The 22,736-nt window shown below is 46.7% G+C and overlaps 1 protein-coding gene across 1 annotated transcript; it reads left to right on the top strand.

The window, feature by feature from the left end:
- Window positions 1–487: 487 nt before the first annotated feature.
- LOC142802885 (uncharacterized) lies at window positions 488–21,906 on the top strand. Its single transcript, XM_075887963.1, has 3 exons — window positions 488–725; window positions 10,396–11,513; window positions 20,379–21,906. Exons 1-2 carry the CDS (start codon window positions 488–490, stop codon window positions 11,220–11,222), a joined length of 1,065 nt encoding a protein of 354 aa, XP_075744078.1. The 3' UTR covers window positions 11,223–11,513; window positions 20,379–21,906.
- The last annotated feature ends 830 nt before the right edge of the window (window positions 21,907–22,736 follow it).

Here is a 22,736-nt window from a genome sequence, read left to right as displayed (position 1 = left end):
TGAAGTGAGGCAGTGTCACGAGGAAGACCCGCCGCGGTGGTCTAGTGGCTAAGGTACTCGGCTGCTGACCCGCAGGTCGTGGGTTCGATTCCCAGCTGCGGCGGCTGCATTTCCGATGGAGGCGGAAATGTTGTAGGCCCGTGTACTCAGATTTGGGTGCACGTTAAAGAACCCCAGGTGGTCAAAATTTACGGAGCCCTCCACTACGGCGTCTCTCATAATCAAATGGTGGTTTTGAGACGTTAAACCCCACAAATCAGAATCATCAATCAGTGTCACGAGGAAGCTGTTATGTGTCCAGCGGCCATAGCTGCAGCTATACGGCTACAGTGGTGCCTATTGCATATTAAGTACATTGAGCTATAAAATGTAGTCATGCAACGCTGGTCCCATTCGACGTTCTTAATTTAAATAGAACCCTTGCACGTAATCGTTTGCATGTCTTGTAGAAGCCAGGAAGGACAGGAAGTTGAGCAGGTGGCTTTATATGGATACTTGCACTGTACCTATATACCAGATATCGGTGAGTTGGCGCGTGCCTTTAACGTGGCGCCCTCTGTGCAGAAGGCTGGGCGAGTCGTCGTCGCACCCGCTGGGCGGCGACCCCCTGGCACGGTCGCTGCAGGACGGCGACTCGAGCGACGACGACGAGCAGCTGGACGTCGGGGGCGCAGACGACCTCAGGGGCCTCAACGGTTCCTGTCCGCCGACGCACGACCACGACGGTACACACTCCATCTTTCCTTATGTCGTGCAAGATCTTATATCGTGCAAGATCTTTTTCATTCTGTTTTGTATATTTTTGCTTCTACGATTCTAACAGCTGCTTGTGCTTTTATTATTTGTAATGATCACCGAGGGTCCCGTTGCAGTATTGTACTTTGGGACCCTCGTCTGTATATTTTGCTCCCTGTAACATCCTTTTATGACATGATAATAAACTGATTGATTGATCGAAGAAATTATATTACCGTTCTCCGGGTGTGCAACGCGTCGCTCAGGTACACTTGAGAAAAATTGGTCTGTGTAATAAGTTCTAGGAATGATGGCACGTTGCATCGAGCTATGCAGTGCGTTCACCTTTCACCGTTCTTTTTTTCTTTTTTTTTGCTTCCATTACCTTTAATTGAGAGCACAATCCTTCCGAGGAATGGACGTTTAAGAACAGAATGTGAAATAGTTGACGAATACTTTATTAAAAAAGCAGCTGATAAGTGCGTCAATTGTACGCGTTTGGATTTAAAACTACAGCGACAGCAACAACAAACACAAAAACAACAACCAAAAAAGCGGCATTTTCTTTCCAGGTAAACATGGTTTACTTTGAAATTATCGCGCGTTTCAGTCAATTTTTCTTATCATGTGAGCATATATGATACTCGAAGCGCAGAGTATATCTTATTCCTTCTTTGTAAATGAACGACAGATGTGAGCTCAGCCAGTCCCATCGCACGCATTTCCGTCGTTCTTGCAGTTTCTCTGTTTACACGTACCGTATACCTCTTATTCCATAAGCACACACAAACGGTGGCCGCTTTCCGTAAAAGACCCCCTGTGTTTCTTTTCTTCATTTTATCCTCCACCTCGATGAAGCCCGACAGTATGCACACGTGACATCTCCAACGCACTGTAAAGTTTTTTTTTTTTTTTGCTGCCCCCGCTCCCTTCGTTTTCCCCCATTTGCGCACTTGACTTCATCCGTGATAGCGTAGCCAACTTCAACCGATTCTCACTATACCGCTATAATGTTAACCGTCGTGAAACCTCGCCACAGGATGGAGCCCTATTGAAGTTGAGAAACCAAGGGTGATCTTAAATTAGCCACAAGAATTTCTCGCCACGGGTTTCCTTATGTATACAACGCAGGTGTCTGATGTAACATTCCATCGTTTGTTATTACTACAACGTCACACCATCTGCGTGTCGTTAAATACCATTCGACGAACGGCGAGGGCTCGCCACGTGCGTGAAGTGATTTCTATTTATCTTTGTTTAGGTGAACATTATGATAGATAGACCTGTGTAAAGGAATACTGACAACCAGTAGAAACATGCATGGATATGCTGACCAATTAAGCATGGGAGAAAGGGCTTCGTTTCAACGGTGAAGCTGTTCTCAATCGAGGCTTTCTTTCATGACCGGGGACCGTCGTAGACCCTAGAGCGCAGTGGGATTTATAATAGTAGGATTTACCATAGTGGTATTTACCGTGGTTGGATTTACCCTCTGAAAGTGGGTAAAGCTCACTACGGATATATGCAAAGTCTCATCAGTCCCAGGACTCACCTCTACGACCACTACTGCTCCCGCCACTTCTGTCTCCTCACTCACCCGCTTCATGCCACCTCATTCGACCCAGTGCGCTCAACCCCTTTCAACCCCACCACACGCCAACAGCTTCGATCTTTCATCAATATCGGCCAAGCGTAGCTACCAAAGATTTTCTTTTAGAGGCGTAGCTTTAGTACTTCAAAAGGTAGGGAATGCGGAAGAGAATACAGGAATGACGTAGTGGTGAGATGTGGCCTATGGCCAGTTTTCTGTACCCGAAGAGGGGTGACTGGAACGAGGGGTAAAAATGAGAGCATGAATGCAACCACCCACAATGGGCATGTACACAATTGGGTGTGCTCTGCAGGTGAGAACCTGAGCAACTTGCCTTCAAGAACAGCAAGAGGGCTCGCATGGTTTTATGAGCTGATGTGCTAAGAGACTCCCAATATATATCATTTAGTGAAGGGTCTATGATCCAGCCTCCTCAAGACGCACTACACAGCGTATCGCGAGGTTGAACACTTAGCCGCTCCTGTATATGAAACTCTTGAGTCTTTATACGCCAACCTAATACCGCCCTGCAGCACAGTGTCTGCTTTAAAAACTGAATGCGAACTTCTTTTTAAAGGGGAATTCACGGGGCGGGGCCAATCGAGGCTCCACACAGTTCACATGCCCTGAAAGGAGATCCCGCGGTAAATCATTCATTCAGACACTGAACGTATAAGACCGGCGTACATATACGACCATACAGGTTAATGTGCCCTGCTCCCAATAAACATGGCGCCGATCGCGACAATTGCCAGCTCTAGATCGTATACGTCACGGCACCTCGCCCCTATGTCCACCGCAGTGTGGTGGTGCTGGGGTGTAGTAATTACAAGAGTGGTGCGAACGTGGCGCCACGGTGCGGAGCGCATTGGCGTGACGCTAAAGAAAAACACGAGGCACATATGAATAAACGAAAGCTATTTTTCTGGCCCACTCACTCACTCGCAAGGAGTCGCATATACACGAGAGGCTAGAGGGCGTGTCCGACGAATAATGGGAGCGGTGTGAATCCGCTATACGCGGCACATTCATGAATGCGCGCGTCTATTTAGGTGTATGCGGTGCGTTTTGTATATATGCTGGGAAGCGTATATCAATCCTATTGCATGCGCAGGCGTACATGCAGCAACGCGCCAGTGCTTTCCGAGCATATACACGCGCACACGGACGCGCGGATCGTATATTATACAGCGTACATCTGCAGGGCCGCCCACGCACTCGGCAGCACATTTGCACGCAGCGCGATCCTCTTTAATGGACTCGTAATGGGCAGTAGCATCTCGTGTCGCCCCAACGAAACAGGGCAGTTTTTTCTGAGTAATGGGAGCTGGACAGGGGATCGCGCACGTGTATTCGCCTATATGCAATGTACTGCCTCATATCTAAATGACTTCCTTCTCGTCTTTTTCCTTCTTTATTTACTTCTTGCTTACTTTAGCACATTATGTTTTAGATCAACAGGAGAACGGGGTACTTATTCCACAAATTCGGAGCGTAAAACTGAGAACGATACATTGACAACGAATGAGTTGCCAAATTGCGTTCGGTTTCGTGTCCAATATGGACGTTAATCAACTTTGGGTATTTCAACTTTAGGTATTTGAATTTAGGTATTTCGTCATTTTAGGTATCATCAATTTTAGGTTTAACGGTACTTATTTACGGAATACTGCACGCCCAAAACAGGACACAGCCAGTAGGGCGAGTGTGCGTAGAAATCTATTTATACAACGCTAACAAACATTAGAGTCTGTCAGGAACACATATCGAACAAAAAATAACACTGATAAATGTAAAAAAAACAGAAACATGAGGAAAATCAAGACACAAACCGTAAAGTTGTTTAAAGAAGTATAGCAATGCGAAATGTAAACAGCAAAAGTAACAAGACAGCACAATGTGAATTTTTCACACACTTCTAATTAAGACCATTGTCAAAAGCGCAACATGATTAGATACGCACATACACATTATAAGTTCGCCTAAAGATTTGCTGAAGTTTGTGTGAATTTGCCCTACTATGCTCTCGTCTACAGTTTTGTTTCTTCTCATGTGTGTCTCTGTAGTAACTTTACATATCTTTTGCATATTTTCTTAGGCTCGGCGTTCTTCTTCTACCTCTTCTTCCTAGGCTTCCGTGCTTTCGGCTTAAAAATTTACGACCCACGTGTAGCTGCGAACATTTAGTTCAACGGCCTAAATAGTTTTGGCTGCATGTACACCGCTAGTCCCAGCCAAAGCTTGCGGAAAAGAAAAACAGCATTTTCTTTAGGTGTTTGTTATAAACTTTCGACGATTTTGAGTATATATTAGTATTGGGAGAGCTGTAAACTCTCCCAATACTGATAGATTACCGTTGTACGAGGATTATAAAAAGACGGAAAGTGGGCTTAAAAAAGTTCTTAACGATATCGAGCACTCCGTACTCAACAATGAAAAAGCAGTAATCCGTCCCCGTATTCTTAGTTTAGAATAAATTGTGAACGTTCTAGAGAACTACAAGCGCACTCTACAATAGGAGAGCCATGAGCTCTCTTTGTCTACAGACAAGACTTGACGCTTTCTATCCCTAAGCTCTCGGTGGTTAGTGCCATTATTAGTGCATTGAGAAAACTTAACGACTTAAGGTCACTTGAACAAGACGTATCAACTTCTTCTTAGTAGCACAGTGTATGTTCAATGTATATACCTGTCCAGCACGCGGTATATGCTATATTCAGTACTTTACAAAGCTGTTTGTGACTTCATTATTGGCTTTTAGAGATAGATTTTAGCATCTCCGGTTCTCAGATGAAAAGTGTACAATATAAAGCAGATTCGCACGCATAAAATTGGCTACACGATACTGCACTATCGAATGAATCCAGTGTTTCATAATCGCCTAAACTTCGAATCGTGATTTCCAGGACTGAGAAAGTCAATTGTGGAAAAGGCCAATACGTGATGGTGCCCGCAAATGAGAATTAATATCCTGTGCATACATTACCCGCCACGCTTGCTAAAGAGGTCGGGAAGTTCCAAGTAAACGTCTGCATTACTTTAGAGCGTCTTCCATTCGTTTTCTGAAAAGAGCAGCGATAAGTATAATCGCTCGAGTGGACTCGCGAAAGAACTGTTAACGATCCTTCGCCACCTTGTGCCGCTGCTCGAGCACTGAGGGCTTCGCAGTGCCCCCTACAGTGTACGGAGAGAAACAAAAGCGACGAAATTTAAGACAAAAACCGTGTCTCTATTGCAGGAAAGTGATGATTCATAGCAATGTCACCTAAAAAAGTACAGGCGCTGACGCAGTACGCGAAAACAAAAACGACTGCAGCTTCTTGGAACGGACGCTTATCTTAAACACGCGCGCCTGTGTACACAGACTCCCAGCATGCGCTGTGTTTCATCGTTAAAACCTAAGGTTGAATGAAAGGAAGAGAAAAAAAAGAAAAACACAAAACACACTCCAGAGTGATCCATCAATTTGTAAAGAGTAACCAGCCAGCAGAAGCTGTTTTTTTTTTTTTGCTTCCTCTGCTATTTACCAGCCATTTTGTTTTCCTGGGAGTTCTCTGTTTCACACTCGTCGCCCCCTTTATCTTTATTGCATCGCTTTGTCTGTTTATTGTTTTTCGTTTTTGTTTTGTCGCCGCCGCTGTGTTCTCGCTATCCGTGCCCTTCGGGAGGGGGATGCATTCCCAGAAGTCCTCAGAACCGAGGGTAGAAACTGTGCACAACTTCTTACCGCGCAGCAACCTCCGCGGCAAGCGAGAGAAGCACAGCAGTTCGACTGTGCACGTACTGGAAAGAACTCGGTTAAGATAAGGCCCGCTGAGGCATCTGGCAAAAAAAAAAAAAACTAGTTGCTGAAGGGTGGAGACGCGCGGTCCCGAGAAAGCCTACTGTACGCATTGGTGTCAAAAGATAGGGACTCTGTTAACGAGGTACGCGCGCCACACCACACTATATGTGCCCTCGCGTAGTGTTTTGTTTTCGTTCTCTTTTACTAACGGAACATTATTTTCCTGAACTAACCCTCCTGGGTTTGCCGCAAAAAAAAAAAAGACGGCTTTTTTTTCCCTCGCATGCCACAAACGTCGTGCACATAGTGAGCAGATTAGAACCTCTTCTTTGTCGCACCCGCACCTCACGAAAGAACGTATACGGTTCAACTTTCAAAAATCGCATAGACAAGCGTTTTAGCAGCTTGACACCAAGTATCACCTCCTTCGCATTCATGTGCTCTCACTGCACACATATCTGGCACTGCTCTGACGACAGAACAAAAAATGCGTAAGCTCACGTAACAACAATAAGGAGAGCCCCAACGTATGGTTTATCGAAACGTTTTGCGTATTCGTACACAGTGCATGTATCGATCGCCATTAGCCACGTTCCCTATTGTGATGTTGAAACTGAGTTCGCCTGCTCCGTCATTTTGAGCTCACTTCTCGATCTTGTAGCTTTCCTTGCGCGCTAATGATGTAGGGAGGGTTCTCCCTACTTTGATACCAGGCTCTCTATTCGAATACCTATATGCTTGGATTGCAATGATTCAATACCCCACATGCATTGAAAAATTCGGTGTCATAGTTCGTATATACTTTGAAGATCGCAGTACCCTACGCAGACTTAGAAGGCTCAAAGTTCGAACGCCTCTGTATACTTGGACGATACACAGATAGCCAACACTCATTGGAGTGATCGGAGATCAAGTCCCTACGTACTTTAAACTGTAAAGTTGTTTAGCAAATCTGTACGGATGCCCCGCCGCGGTGGTCTAGTAGCTAATATACTCGGCTGCTGCTGACCCGCATGTCGCGGGATGGAATCCCGGCTGTGGCGGCTGCCTTTTCGATGGAGGCGAAAATGCTCTCGGCCCGTGTGCTCAGATGAGGATGTACGTTAAACAACCCTAGTTTTTAGAAATTTCCGGAGCCCTCCACTACGGCATCTCTCATAATCATATGGTCGTTTGGGACGTTAAACTGACACGTAGCAATCAATCTCAACGCAGTTCGCTTTCATTTATTCGAACTATATGCTGATGAGAGACAGTTATTCTGTATTGTTGAACGCTCTTGAAAAACAAGGACACAGTGACGCACAAATAAAACACAAACAAAATCGCTCTACCAAATGAATTTAACCATGTACGTCCAAAAATACATGCACCATATTTTTCTCACTAGCGCAAGAATCAGCACTCCCGAACACAATTATTCCATTTTGCCACAAACTCGTCAATTTCATCTCGCAGAAAAACACGTCTACCACAGGAAAAGTTCAAGACCCTTCCTGCGTGCATTCGATCATATTTATCTATATATGCTTGTATACTGAACTTGCAGCGAGTGGCAGCACACACTATTATGAAGGCTTCATTAGCTCATGGTCAACTCGTGTCACGCGTTTTATTTATCTCGGCTGCGTCGTCTTCGTCCTCGTATACAAGACTTCATTTTAGTGAACTGTAATTACCCAACTAAACGAAATCAAAGTTACACATAATGTCCCCTCTCGAAGGGTCATATAAGCAACGCTAGAGCTAGAATGAACTCATGGAAGAGTCGGTAGCAGCCGCGTATCAGCTTTCACTGACGGCGAACGAAGCAAAAATGAAAAGATGCAGGAGTCGAGGTGTCGTCGGGCGGTCGGTTGTGGTCCCGTCACCTCTTAAGTGGCGCACCGTGGCAGAGGCTGGCAGGCAGCTCGTGTTTCTGACGCCCGCGCGCCCGCTATCGACACCGCCATCATCGGACACCCCATAGTTCCCGGTTTTTCTTTCTTTCTTTTGCAAATCTTCCCGCTGCCGAAGGAACTGAATTGTGCTGCTTCCTGGAGGAACTCGGCGTTGCCTTTCTGGCGGGCGTCCGAGCACGGACTTTTCCCAGCAGTGAACTGCGGCCGCCCATACTGTCCCTCTTTCCGTATCTGTCTGTCTTCTCTGGATTCTCATCGTGTCTGCTCTCTGTGTGTGCGAACATATCGCTCTTCGAAATCTCTCCAAAGCCAAGCAAGTGTGTCGCATGTTGTTCGAGCTGTTTACTTTCCCCGCGTAAGTGCAGGCGTGCACGGGAGGCGACAAAGACGTGATGGATGGGTCACAGGACTGCGCAGTTTAAACTCCCCGTACGTAGACCCACGGGAAGGATAATGAAGAGCCCGCACGGTGGTATACGTATACGCCTTTTTTTTGAGAAAGAAACGTTCCAGGCAAGCTATGTGCATACGTGTAAATATTTTGCCACTCAAACCGTTTATAAATGCAAAAGCGAGACGAAAATTACGGTGATTTATGCGCCAAATTTGCCAAACCGCGGAGGCAAATATTTCGTCACCAATGTTGACGAGTCCACTACGACACCATGGAGATGCAGATGCATACGATGCGAGATGTACTTCAGTTAGTGCTTCTATAAGAGACACGAAGTCGGTCACCACAGCAGGTGAGCTCATAGGTCGCAGCCGTTCGTTCGGCTTCTGTCGTGTAACTCTTCTCTGCGAAACGAATCTTCAATACTCCAGCCGTGTCGAGTTTGATTTAGATTCCACAGGTCCCAATTTTTATGATCTTCTATTGGTGACTGCATTGAGGCAGTGGGCCCTTGGATATGCGCTTAGAGTCGAACTGAGGGCCATAAATCTTTGTCTGCGAATACTTCATAGCTCGACAGGCTTCTGGACAGGCTTAGCTTCCCGTATACGGCGCGGGCGGCGTCTTATCATCTAGCACTTTGAGGCACCTCTCATTTAGACATCATTCATTTGTTAGTGCGCACACTCAAACGTACTGTCTCTCTCTCTCTCCCCACGTTCTCACCCAACTTCCGTCGTCATTCCTTCCGCACTCGAGTGTGACGGCATCCTTCGCGGCAGTGAAATATTTGTAGGGCACACATAAGGTGGACACGCGCTGTCGCTGACGTCATATAGGTCCTAAACTTAGAACCTTATTCTATGTCGTGGAGACGCGCTGTCCCGAGAAAGCCTACTATACACATAGGTGTCAAAAGATAGGGACTCAGTTAACGAGGTACGCGCGCCACAGCACGCTATATGTCCCCTTGTGTGGTGTTTTCTTATCGTTCACTTTTACTAACGTATACCTTCTCTCGCCTTAACTAACCCTCCTTGACTGGTTAACCTTAAAGCATTTCATTATCGTTAAAGCACGTGGTGACGCTAATCCGCAATGCGCTGATACATTTCTATAGAGAAGCGCGTTTACATCTGCCCGTGGTGAAATCTACATTTTCAAGGCTGTTTAGTACTACAGCACATGCGCAAATAACACTCAAGCATAAAAAGAAAATGGAGGCGAACGAGGTTCAGGCTGACTGGCTACCTTGTAGTATAGAAGGACATGTAACTGGTTTGTAGAATGGAAAAAAAAAGTTACGCACCATGAACGTTCGGGTGTATATACATCCATGGCTCAATACGCCATAAGTGGTCATGCAGGCTTCGTGATGCTTCTCGAATCCAAAGAAAAGAACCAGCGATCGTGTGGCCTTTTTATGTATATACATGTAATCACATTGAATGCACGGAACCTTCTCTTGCGTTCAACTTAACAGACATTTGGTTAAATCGGTTATGATCAATTTTTAAAATGACCCAGCAACGCAAGGACAAAGGCAGATACAGTCAGACTCTCCCCGAAGTGGTTAGAATGCAAAGTCCCTGATATTCGTGTAATAGAGATTCACATACCCACGCTTTGTAATTTCTTCCTTGTCAAGAAGCACCCTTCGACAATCTTATCAGTCAAGTTTATAAGAGCGTTATTGAAAGAAACGCCTCGCGATACTGAGTGTTTATGTCCTGGCTATTGGTTGACAGGCTTCTCTTTCTCATTTTTTAAAGCTTGTTCATTTGATCCTGAACAAAGCTTTAAAGTTTGTTCGTGATCAGAAACAGCTGCATGAAGTGGTAACCATCACCTGATACGCAACTGTCTATTATAACACTAGTTGTTCGATGTATTTTGCCTCGTATATAGCAGCAATGACGTCGTGCTTCAGCCATCGCTGCTTGTCAGGAGTGTGAACCAATTGATAATATCTCACCATTATTTGCCGCAGCGGTCCAAGAGCGGAGCGGCGGCAGGCACGATGACGGCGCCAACGGCGACCGGAGATGCTCTTCGAGTCCCAACAACCTCGCCGCCGCGGCTGCCGCGGCGGCTGCTGAAATGTCCCTACACAGCCTTCAGGGCCTCAGCCTGGCTGCAGCGCATCCCCAGGCTGCCGCCCTGTTTCCCTACTTCTATCCCGCGGCGTCATTTTACCACCCGTCTATGGGTCTGCCACCAGCAGCCATGTTCCTGCCACGGGGCGGTCAACCAACGTCTTCCCTGGTCGGCGGCCCTCATCCGGCAAGCCTTCCGCTCCTAATGGCCGCCAGCCAGCACTTCTTCAACGACCAGAATCACCACTTGGGACAACCGCAACAGCCACAGCAGCAGCAACCACTTGCGGGCAGTGGTTCTCTCATCCCTGGCGACTCCGTAGGGTCCAGGTTCCTGAAACAGGCCGCAGGTCCCCAGCAGGGCCGCTTCGCCCCGTATCCCGTTCCCGTGGCATCTTCGCCGTCCTCGGCTTCTTCTTCGTCGGGGCCCCAGCAGCACATCGTGGCGCCCACTCCGACGTATCCGGACTCGGTTCTCCAGGAGGCATCCACAACGACGGCGACCAGGACTCTGTACGGCCCTCCTCCCGCAGGTGTTGTGCTGGACAAGTGCCTCAGTTCGCCTTCCTCCGAGACAGGCGGCAACAGCTCGGACAACTCGCTCGCCTCGTCATCCATGGTGTCGAGCGAACTCAAGAACATGGAGAACATGGTGAACGGACTCGAGAGGCGCCAGGAACAGTTGGCCATGCTCTCACTCTCCAGGCTAAGTGACAAGTAGAGCACGTGCAGGCGTTAATGATGTGCTTCTCTCTCTCCTCCTCGTATTATACGTGTACAAAGGTGGCGCGTCGCGTGTGCGTTCAGACTGTGGTGAACGTGGGCCACCCTCGACGGACTGTGGTGAGACGCCCTGTGAACATTTTTTTGTCTAAACGAGGTGAAAGAAGATGGAGGGAAAATAATTTTGTGCAATCTGTGTGTGCCATCGTAGTGAGCGGAAAACAGTCAGTGAAGGAGCAGCGCAGTCATGGATAACATGAACGAGACAACGAAGGGGAGCCGTTGAAAGGTGCGTGGACTTTTAATGATGCTATTACAATCGCGTTATCTATTTTTTCATGGTGCAATCAATTTCTAGAACATAGCAGGCGTAGTTCAGAAGCGGACATTACGCGTGGGAGATTTTTACGCAATTTTTTAGAGGGAAAGACTGCATGTTGAAATAAAAGTGTGCCACGACATCCCACAACTTTGAAATTTCGGAAGATTGATCGGACTTAACGAATACTTTGGTTTAGCATGGTCCTCAAGTCATTCAGTGGTTACGCACATTCAAATAGTCGCAGTGCACAGTTTTTAGCTCCGCAATGTATCGGGTTTTTTTTTGTCCTTCGCACACTTTTGAAATATCCCGTATACTTTATTACTTATACTTATTACGCATAAGTTGGTGTTTAACTGCATGCTTTATACTAAAGCAAGCATCGCCACAATAAAAGATTTTAGGTGGATAAGCCAACTTCAGTGATACCACTTGCTGAACGCGCGTTCACGTGGATTGCTTGTCGGATGGGGCCATGTGTGCCTGTGTAAGCGCTGATATCGACATAATAGCGATAATCATCGCACGCATAAACCTGGAAGCAACAAAACTTCATCTCAGTCGATGTGTAAAAGAGAGTGGGGAACACGTACCTAGGCTTCGCGTGCCAAGCACCGTGTTCATTCTCTTCTCTTGAAGACGCGTGCTCTCCGGTTTTGTTGGCCGCTCAGAGAAGAGTGCTGCGGCGGCATCGTGTGATGTTACGTCACATCACATCGCACCATAATGTGTGACATCATACGGCGGCGTCATCACGTGATGACGATTTTTTGCATCACTACATGGTCGGAATTCCCGCTTGATGAGGCATCTAGGGGCCTCAATAGGTCAGCTGGCGTTTGACAACCAACTCCGCTAGGGAAGTCAAAGGGTGAAGGTGTGTGTGGGGGGGGGGTGCTTCAGGAGGGAGACATATGCCGGAGAGGTAGGGCGGAGGTACTCGTAACGTCATTTTATTACCTCGTCCTTTCATAAGCACCGTGGTCTCCTCCACCGACTGGTCGCACTGATGAAGGCTGCAGCCGCTATCCCTCCCCAGCAACTTTTGTGGTGAAATCGCATACTAACACTCCCCGCGGGCGCTGTGGAGAGAACTCAGAGGGCCGGCCTCACTTGACGCCGACGATGCAAAGTATACCCACGTGCTTACAGTGGGCAGCTTTTGAAATAACTCGCGTGTTCATAGCGGGATGTTTACACTTTGTTTCCATGCGAATACGCCTTCTTTAAAATGTTTGATGAGGCTGAAAAGGGGGGAAAGAAAAGCTTGCGTTTCGTGACACGTCGCAGCATGCATATGCTGAACCACGTATGCGTGACTGTGCTACCCTGGCGTTAGTTAGAAGACCGTACCAGTTAGAGTATGCATTTACAGCTTTAGTCCCGCTCGCTTTGTGCACCCCAGTAATGTATAGCGCTCGAAAGACGGGCATTCTCTGCAAGCTGCCTTATTCTCCGTGCTTCCAGCATTGCTGAAGCCGAGAGGGGTATACGATACATCGATTTGATGTTATGGCGGAAACGGGATGTTTTAGGTTGCAGGTGAAACTTCTAACTTTGCGAGATGTGAAAGCAGTTGCCTCGTCAAGTTTCCTTTTTTAACGTTAGGTTAAAGTAATACCATTTTTTTAAAAGTGAGGCGCTGCCAAAAAGACGCGCCGCGCGATGCAGCAATGCACATGTCAGTGCCCTATGAGCTATCTCCCAGTCACCGCACCACACCCCAATATAAGTGTCGCCATCAACTAGAGGTTAAAAATACGGTGTCTCTAGCTACCAGTCAAGTACTAGATATTTGAACTGCACAAATGGTGTTTGGTGTGTTCATTATACCAAGTTTCATTCAGCAGATGTGCCTTGTAACAACCCCTCATTGCTGCTCTTTTTCTATATTCGCCCTATAGTCGGTAAAAGTTTCAGTATTTCAATCATGTTATTTCGTAGAAGACGTACACGCAAGTCTGTATACAAGTATATTTGGATGGACATGCGCTCCACCCTCTTTGAACAATACGGAGCTTCGGTTCAGAGGCTGTATTCTCAAACCTGGGTGTGTTTTTTTTTTTTTCTCAGTGGCTCTGGCTGGTAGGCTTCGGCCTTCAGAAGAAGTCGTATTGCTCTGAAAAGTGTGATAATATATGCACAATAAAGTACGCAAATCCTGCCCCGCCGCGGTGGTCTAGTGGCTAAGGCACTCGGCTGCTGACCCGCAGGGCGCGGGTTCGAATCCCGGCTGCGGCGGCTGCATTTCCGATGGAGGCGGAAATGTTGTAGGCCCGTGTGCTCAGATTTGGGTGCACGTTAAAGAACCCCAGGTGGTCTAAATTTCCGGAGCCCTCCACTACGGCGTCTCTCATAATCATAGAGTGGTTTTGGGACGTTAAACCCCACATATCAATCAAGTACGCAAATCCTAGCAAACCTAAATGATTAAACATTATATTTATACTCCATTTTGACCTGAACGCATCAATGCCATTTTATGCATGGAACAAAAATCCCTGATGCGCCCTCACTGAATCACATTTGAGTTGTTGTGTTTCTTTTTTTTTTCTGAACAAACAGTGATCTTTTCGCAAGATAAGACCTTGTTACCGGGTGAGTTTGTGAACACCTGAGAAAATCTTCATTTTAGCGCTGAAATGAACGTGATGCCCAATCCTTTCGCCAGTTGAAATCCGATCAGCGTTCCATAAAAAATGACGGCCTGAGGAGCTGAGCATCCCTGTTGCGCCAAACTTCTCATGTGGACGCTGGCGAAGTTAGACAAGATATGCTTCCAGTACCACGTTTTTTCTGTCGCGCTTGAATTCCCCTATAAGCTGTCTCTGCCGCATTGCACGTCACGGTGATGGCGTCGAAATAGCGCTTCTTTTCGCAGTAGTATAGACATTCACACACATGGAGTCGCGGGTCATTCAAGCGCATGCACGGGAGCGCGCATCGGGCGTATTATACGAACGCGCCCTTTCACAACGGGAGAGACTGGGAGAGCGGAACGTTCTCGAATCTCATTAAAAGGCATTTGCGCACCGTGATGACCAGCGGGGCGCACCGCCTAGTGCAAATGACGCGAGTGGCGCAGATGGCACGCTATGACTACGCAGTTGTAGCCGGCGCGGGCGGATCCCCCATTTGTTCCTCACACGCAACCCGTTTCTCCCGTTTTGAATCCGCAATGGGAAAAGAAGTCGGGAAAAAGCGAGGCAAGCCTGTAGGGAGTACACGCGGAGCATAAAGAAGCAGCAAAGGCATGCAGGCTTTTCATCTAGCCACTCCGCGTATATGACGACGTCATCAGATTAGATTCCCTATACTTGTTTTTACTTCTACATCCGCTGGCGTTTTGCCCGACGTGCTGCACAATGATTCCTTTTGTGCCCGCGCGGTTCGCCCCGAAGCGGCGAGATTTGTTCGTGGGAAGTCTCCGGAATTGCCTTTTATTTTTTTTTCGGCAGCGAGCGGATAATTTTTGAACCGCTCGCGCTGTTCCATGAAGGGCGATTATACACTCCCGAGAGCAGGCGCGCCTTGTATACGCACGCTTAGTTTTACAACCCAGTGGGGCGGGCGCGATGGAGTTCTATTCGCGCGAAGGAAGGCGTTCACATCGCTTTCGTTTCGGGCGCGCGCTCCGGTATAATAATACGGCGCTGATACAAAGACGGCGCGGGCTCCGCGCATTGTTCTGTTTTGCGCTGTTGGGGAAGAGTGGGGAAAGAGTTTCCCTCTGATTTCGTCGAAGAGAAGGAGAGGGCAGCTCAAAGAGGCGCACGGGGAATAATGGGGAACGGAGAGTTTATGCAATATGGGAAAACAGGAATGCTTGGGAAAGAGGGCTGGATGAAGCACACGTATAAATGCGAAAGCTTGCGTGCGTGTAGCAACGCATATGTATATACGGTTCGCGGTTTAGCGCTGGATTGATGATGACGCTGTTTCGCGGGCCGCATTTACTCTTGTTGCTGAGAGTACGCAAGTTTCGGAGCAGTGGAGGATGGTGAGGGTGGATTTAAGCGCTTCTCGGAGTGAAAACGCGAGCTGCTCTTGGCATGCTAGCTGCTGAGAAGGGCATGCAGGGCATCGAAAGGGAAGCGCGCTCGAACTATAGACTCGCTATTGGCCACGCGACGAAAAGACGCGGTTGTGTGGAACGCGTTTTTTTTTTTGAAATGTTTTGATTCTTCAATCTGATGAGGGCGTTTGAAACAGATTTTGCGTGTGTTATAGAGAGACTCGGCGATTAAAAAAAATAATGGCTGGAGGAAATGACACGAGAAGAGAAAGGACAAAGAATGGCGCATTGGCGATGAGCTGGGGCTGTGGCGAGGAGCTATGAAACGCGTTGCGCCGTTGATAAGTCACGTAGCGAAAAAAAGAAAAAAAGGCTGATCAGGATTTTGCCTGCAACATTTTGTCGAAGGAAGGAATTCAGAAACACATCAAAAGAAGAACATTCCAACCATTTTAGTAAAACGCTGGAGTGGCGACATCTTTTTCTTCTCGGGGTTTGTATATCCCTGCGAAACCCTTCTATGCTTAACGTGGTTTTGCGTGCGCTGTCTCCAAAATTTGAAGCGTGGCAACCCTTATGTGCCTCTCCTGCCTGTATGCATCGTATTCAATAATCTCGTACGAACACATATGGATCACACGTGTTCTCGTGTGATCATACGAGATTACTGGATACTTGTTGTACGTTTCATATGATAATTTTCTATATAGGGTCGTCTTGCACTTCCTCTGTGATCTGCCAGTCTTCGACCAAGTCTTGTCGATCTGTGACGTCAACACGTGATGACAATTCTTCGCACCACTCGTGTTGACGCCGCCGAAGGTCAATTTACGCGTTTTGCGTAGCATCTGAGATTTTAGCCTTTGAGAAAATCCGACCACATATGTACACTACATCCTCATGATAACAAAGGTGCATGTTACAAAAATTATATTCTTTATATCCGAAAATTTGTTACAAAAGTATATTTTAACACTATCCCTATTGCAAGACTATTCTTCATTTACTTCGTTATAACGAATGTTTCGTTATATGCGGGCTCGTTATATCGAGGTACGATTATAAACAGGCGGATCAATAAAAGAAAAGAACACACAAAAGCGATCGGATGGCTACTTCGGCGTGGTGTGGTGTTACGAAGAGAGGCTTTACATGAAAGAAGATGAGCGAATAGTGAGAAGGCAGATGGTAGAGGGAAACATAAGAAGTTCCAGCGAAGATTTTCCTCGCGTGCTGAAATAATGAGAGGAGGCTGAAAGGGGGAGTGCGTCGCGGAAGTGCAAGCTGTTTTAACCAATGGCGTGGCGCGAATGGTGTACCGCTTTGGAAGGGGGGTTGGGGATGGTGGGACACGAAATGGAGGTGCACTTTGTGGTGGGGTAGGTGGGAATTACGATGCAACATTACTGTGAGGAATGAGAGAATGTACAAAAGAGGGAAAGACAAAAGTGAGAGAGGGAAACAGGGAAGAGAGAGCTCGTAGCGAAAGCGTGCGAAAGCTCCCCGCTTTCTCTCATGCACGCTCGCCACCTAACATTACTATGTATACGCACTCACACAAAAAATGAAAATGCCCGCGCACAAACCTTTCCAAGGTGGGGAGGCAAATGGGTGGGAAGACGGGAGAATAAAAAGGGAGGCGCTCAGCGCGAATGGCCACTTCGCGTGTGAAGAGGCACTTGGTGCCGCGCGAGCTCATAGTTGAGAAAGACGGCGAAGATGGAGAAAAGCAGAAGAGAGCTTAACGCTGATGGAGTTAAGGGACGTCGAGACTGACGTCATTTCTTTCTTGCATCCCTCTCTTTCCTCCTAATTCTTCCATCCGTTCCTTCATTCTCGTCCCCTCATCCTATAATTTCTCTCTCTTTCGTTTTCGTTTTGCGAAAAGAAAATGCGTTCTTTCCTCGTCACTCGGGAAAATGGGGGAGAAGATGAGGAAACGGGGAACCAGGAATGGGCGTATCTGCGGCGGCTTCTTCCCGAGAGCGTGCACACCACGGACTGCTGGTGTCTTGATGGCGCGGGTGGCGCGCTCTATGGTAGTGCCGGATGAGAAATGAGTTGATGAGGGACGGACCGGGGCTCAGCTGCGTTAGAGGGCCTCGAGCGCTAGATATCGCACTGGGGTTTTTCCCTTTTTTTTTTGCTTTTTTTCTTTCGTTTCTTCCACATCTTCCTCGTCATTTCCTGTCGCCGTTCTCATCCCAAACTCCGTCTTCCAAACTTTGATGCCCTTTGGTGCACCCAAGGTGGGCTGTGGTGGCGCGTTTCCTTTTTGCGAGCGCAACAACTATAACGACTCGAATTAGAGAGATCTTGCACTGTTTTTTTTTTCTGTCCCGGTGCATAGTTCCTTTCGGTTAGTGTTTCCTGTGGTAGTCGTCATCTCTTACGGCATAGTCGCGCTAGAGTGCAGATGATATGAAAGAAAGCAAAACAAAAACAAATCGGTTCTGCGATGGGATCTTTGACGAAAGCGTACAGATTGTGACGCGACAAAGTGGGGTGCGTTTAGAATGGAATAAAACTGTTTTGCTCGTTTGTTTGTTCGCTCATGAAGGCACGCCTGTGTTTCGCGCCGACTTGCTGGTCCAAACAGCATGACTAACCAAAGGGCCTCCTCACGATCTATTCTACGCGAGTATGCATGCCTTCTGTTTAGTTTGAAATTATGGTGGGTACTGGAAGGTGATGTAACGCAACAGCGTTATAGAGGTTGTTTCACAGAAACTCCGGTGTCGGTATCCTTCAGTGTGGCCTTCAGCGTGGCAAGCAGGTATTTCGTTACAGAGCCGTGCCATTGGTTGGAGCGGAATAAGAAAAAAAAACTGAAGCAATATTATGCATGCATGCAAGATTGCGTGGCAGAAGTGTAGAATCGCGTCGCGCGCCAAAACATGTGAACTACGCCCCCTATAGTGAATATTTTAAAAGCCCATTCAATTAGAAGCGCTCAGAAATTCGCGTCGGACTCGTTCTGGCCGCTTCGCTAATTCGCAAAAGGAGCAACTATATGGTGTATCTGTATATCTCCAGTAGGCATCCTAGGACAATTTGGAACGACCAGTGTTACACGCACAGTTGGTATACTCTCCTTGTGGTGCGGTTGAGCCGTGCACCAAGAACCGAAGGCAGGCCTGTGATTGAGATGGCGTTGCGTACGGAGCCCGATTACGCTATCGCATTCTACTCTTTAAGGCGAAGCTCAAGGGTCCTCCAAGGTTTTGGAGCGCAGCTCTCAGACGTCTGTTCCTGCGTTAAGCACGGCCTCCGTCGCCATCAGTGGCGGAAACAGTAGATATAAAACAGTAATGCCCGTTGCTTCTTTTTTCTTAGGGAAGCCCCGTGCACAGCAGAAATGCTGCATTTTAAAGTGAACATGTTATCAATAAATAAGACGTCATTATGTAAGCGGTAAGTTCTCGCATGCTCGGGCAAACACATGAACGAACCATAGGCTGCAATGTTCTAAGCCAAAGTTCACACGAAGTTCGAGTAGGCTTTTGGCACAAGTGATTACGCACAATATTTGCAGTGGAGCAGTTACTCGCACTTGACTGATACTTCGAAGAAGTTACCTCTAAATGATTGAATCTTCAAGGCCGTGCCTAATTTTGAAATAGATGGTGTTTTATACTGGACACTTTTCCAAACCTGTCTCTTAACGAACACTTGTGACATCTTAGCTTTTCTGCCATAATAACCGTATATACGGATACATCACCTGCTATTTTTTGCTCTATACGTGGGAAATCAAAAGATGTCTCTCATTAACCGATGGTGACAGTTTCAAGTATGGCTGAATAATAACATGTATTCAAGATAGTACATTTGGGACACTACTTGGGTTCATGAGGTGTGAACTCGATTTACCAATTAAAAAAATGGGGGCCATGACGTTGCCATGTGATATGTAAGCATATCACTATCAGTTTTGCGTACTTTTAGCGTTGTTGTTGTTGTTGATGATGATGATGATGATGATGTTGTTGTTGTTGCTGCTGCTGTTGTTGTTGTTGTTGTTGTTGTTGTTTACTATAATCCCTAACCGCTCTCGCTACGTCGCGATATCTCAATAGACGGCAGTATTTGTGAATAAAAATAAGCCACTGTGGGGCTATATATTTTTTGACGCATGTATTCTGTTTAACACTTGAGAAATCACGTATAGTGCTTTTTATGCGGCCAGCGCGGGAGTCGCGCGCCGGCAGGAGCTTGCGCGTACGCAGACGCTTGACGGGCGTACAGTGTTGAACGCTTGAACCGCGGCAAGCGCGCAACGCCGTCGCAGCCGATGCGGTTCAATAGCACACAGTAAGAAATTTTACACCCCTATTGGTGTAAAAATGGTGTTTTACAGATTTACCCCTTTTGAATGAATGTAACACCCTTTTCTTTGCTGGTACACCCTCAGATAAGGGTGTAATGGGCATAAGGGTGTTATTATGCCGTTCGTGAGGGTGTTGAAAAACAGAAGGGTGCACGCTGCTCGAGCGTTTGCGCACGCGCGAGCTGTTGCCGGCACGTGACTGCATCGCTGGCCGCATCGCGGCGCCATATGCTCCCGAGATTTCCCCTAATTGTGAAACAGACTGTACATTGGTGATGACCAAGGAGATTGAGTGTAATCCCTTGAATGCCGCCGAATGCGATTCCCTGCGTATACGCAAAGCTCTGGGCTATGGTATATATCTTAAACTTTTCACTGGGTGCACAATTCCGAAACTCTCTGTATTTGCCACTCATTTCTATACCTGTATAACGCCATGTGCTGACACGTCGCTCAATGCCCGTTCCTTTGATTTTTCTCGTTTCAGACTGGCTCTCAACGCTACGCAGCCGGGTGACGCTTCCTGTCCAAGTCTTTGTATGTCTACTCTGTGTACGCCCTGCACAAACTTTGCAAGAACCATATGCAGAGAAGCTGAGCTAGGCGTTAGTGGTGTAGTACTGTATAAAAACGAATTCTGTGGCTGTCAGGTCATGCGTAGCCTTTCTTCTTTTTTTTATCTTTTCCCAGGTGAACTTACGCTGTTTTGGTGTTGTACATATGTAGAGTTTCGGTTTTTAAGAGTCGTCGTCATTGCACGCACGTATACCGAGTATGTGGGTGACTGCGCATTCCTTTATTTATGTATGAAAGAAGACGAAAGTGTGCTTGACAACGACGCTTCGTTATGCCTATGCATACAGTAGGGTAGAATACGCATTCAGAAATTGGAATACCCATCCTTCAACAAGATAGGAAAGTGTTGTAATAATAATACAGAACGCCGTAAGTGACGATGTTTAGGTGGTAGAAGGAATGACTCGTTTGCTGACTCTTTTTTTTTTTTTTTGGCACGTCGCAGGCGGCCGCTATCTTGGCTCTTATTACTACTTCGCAGCCTTTCTTCAGAATGTTAAGGTCAAATTACGCTGCTCGTGAAGCAGCTCGTTTACAGCTCCGCACAACCGCGTTCATACGCACGAATCAACCGCCATTAATTACGTACCTTTTAACGAAAGAATATTCGTGTGTAGTGCTTACGTAAAAAAAGTGCATTGCGCAATAAAGATTCTTTTTTACTTGTCTTCTTACATCGCCCGCGCATCAGTACATGAGTTGATGGGTGCTCAAGGTGACTGATGTTGAAAAATGTTCCGCAGCCAAAAATTGTGACATCACCCTTCGTGATCAATTCTTTGACCAACGCTTTAAAGTGAATCCTGATGTCACCTCTATAGTCGCACATAAACGTATAACAAGAAGAAAAATGTTAGTTATTTTTTCTAAGGTAGTGAACTGTGTGCGGCAGTGAACACATTCTGAAGGAATACGACAGGTTTGTCTCGTTTTAACATGTTGTCATAAAAAACATTTTTTCTCCTGCATGGTGGAGGATGATGTCTAAGCGATGACGGTCGTAAATGAAAGGAAGTATCGAAAAATTGGAACGAGAAACAAAAAAAGTATAATTAGGATTAAAAGATTATTATTTCAATATGAAATTCTATCCACCTATTTGTTAGATTCTCGGTCACAATACACGCAGTTGAGAATACAAGCCACGGCATCAGAAAAATCTTGAATCACATCACTGCAGCCTCCAAACGTAAGATATCATTAGAAGGGTTTAAGTGCCGCGTTATATATCTACCTGCTTTTCAGATCTATACTAAAGACACATATAGTATGACTTCTGCAATCTTGATGAACCTGTTACTGGCAAGCGTATCTCATCGCTACTTTGGAAATGGAAATGACCACACTTAGTTCTATAATGTGATGAGATGTGTTGTGTGGGCATCAATGCAAAACTGTTTTGGTGAATCAGCAATAAATAAAGAATGAACACTCGAGAATCGGCGTGAACTCATTATTAGAACCAGTGCTTTCGGCCGCCTTCGTGGCTCCCAAAGCTGTGGCGTAGCCAGGGGAGGGAGGCGTGTTTCGAAAATTTTCAATTTCGCATGCGTCAATACAGGGCGTCCAAATTATCACGCATCAGGATTTCAAAAAAAAGAGAGAAACGCGTTACACGAAGCAAACATGGTGCATATTGTTCTCAATACACTGAAGTATATACACTGATTACACTGATTTGTACCCACGACCTCCCGCAGCCGTGGCCTCGTGGTAGAGTGTCCGCCTCGGCTGCGGGAGCTCGTGGGTTCAAATCCCGCTGCCGCCGGATACCCACCGGTTTCTGGAAAATAAGCACAAGAACTCTTCTGGCCGGAGACTCGGCTTTGTTCAGGGGTGAGCTGCTTGGGGAGGGAAGCCTACGCCATTCAAATCCCGTCGAAACATGTGGGCACGAAATGAACCCTGAAAAGGGAGGCAAGGGAGGTCACTGAAAAGGGACGTAAAGGAAGTCAAGAAAGTTCTGGTACGTGGTGAGAAATTGTTGTTCCCCACTACTAATTTTGTTAATGATTACTAACTAATCAGTTTATTTATTTTTCTAACTCAAACTCAATTTATTATCAAAATGTCAATGGGGCTGCTGTGCACATGTTAAATCTGTTTGTGCTACTTCCAGTTACATATTCATGGCGTGTTTATTTTTTCATGAATGAAGAAAGCCCGCGAAATATAAAAAAATAACTTGTGACGGCGCTCACCCCCGCAAAAGAAAGTAGCGCCTTAAAATATTCTTACTAGAAAGCAACATGTTTTGCCTCTTTTCCGT

Source organism: Rhipicephalus microplus, chromosome 3 (genome assembly GCF_043290135.1).
Source record: "Rhipicephalus microplus isolate Deutch F79 chromosome 3, USDA_Rmic, whole genome shotgun sequence".
Classification (NCBI taxonomy): domain Eukaryota; kingdom Metazoa; phylum Arthropoda; class Arachnida; order Ixodida; family Ixodidae; genus Rhipicephalus; species Rhipicephalus microplus.
This window is presented reverse-complemented; position numbering and strand designations above follow the sequence as displayed.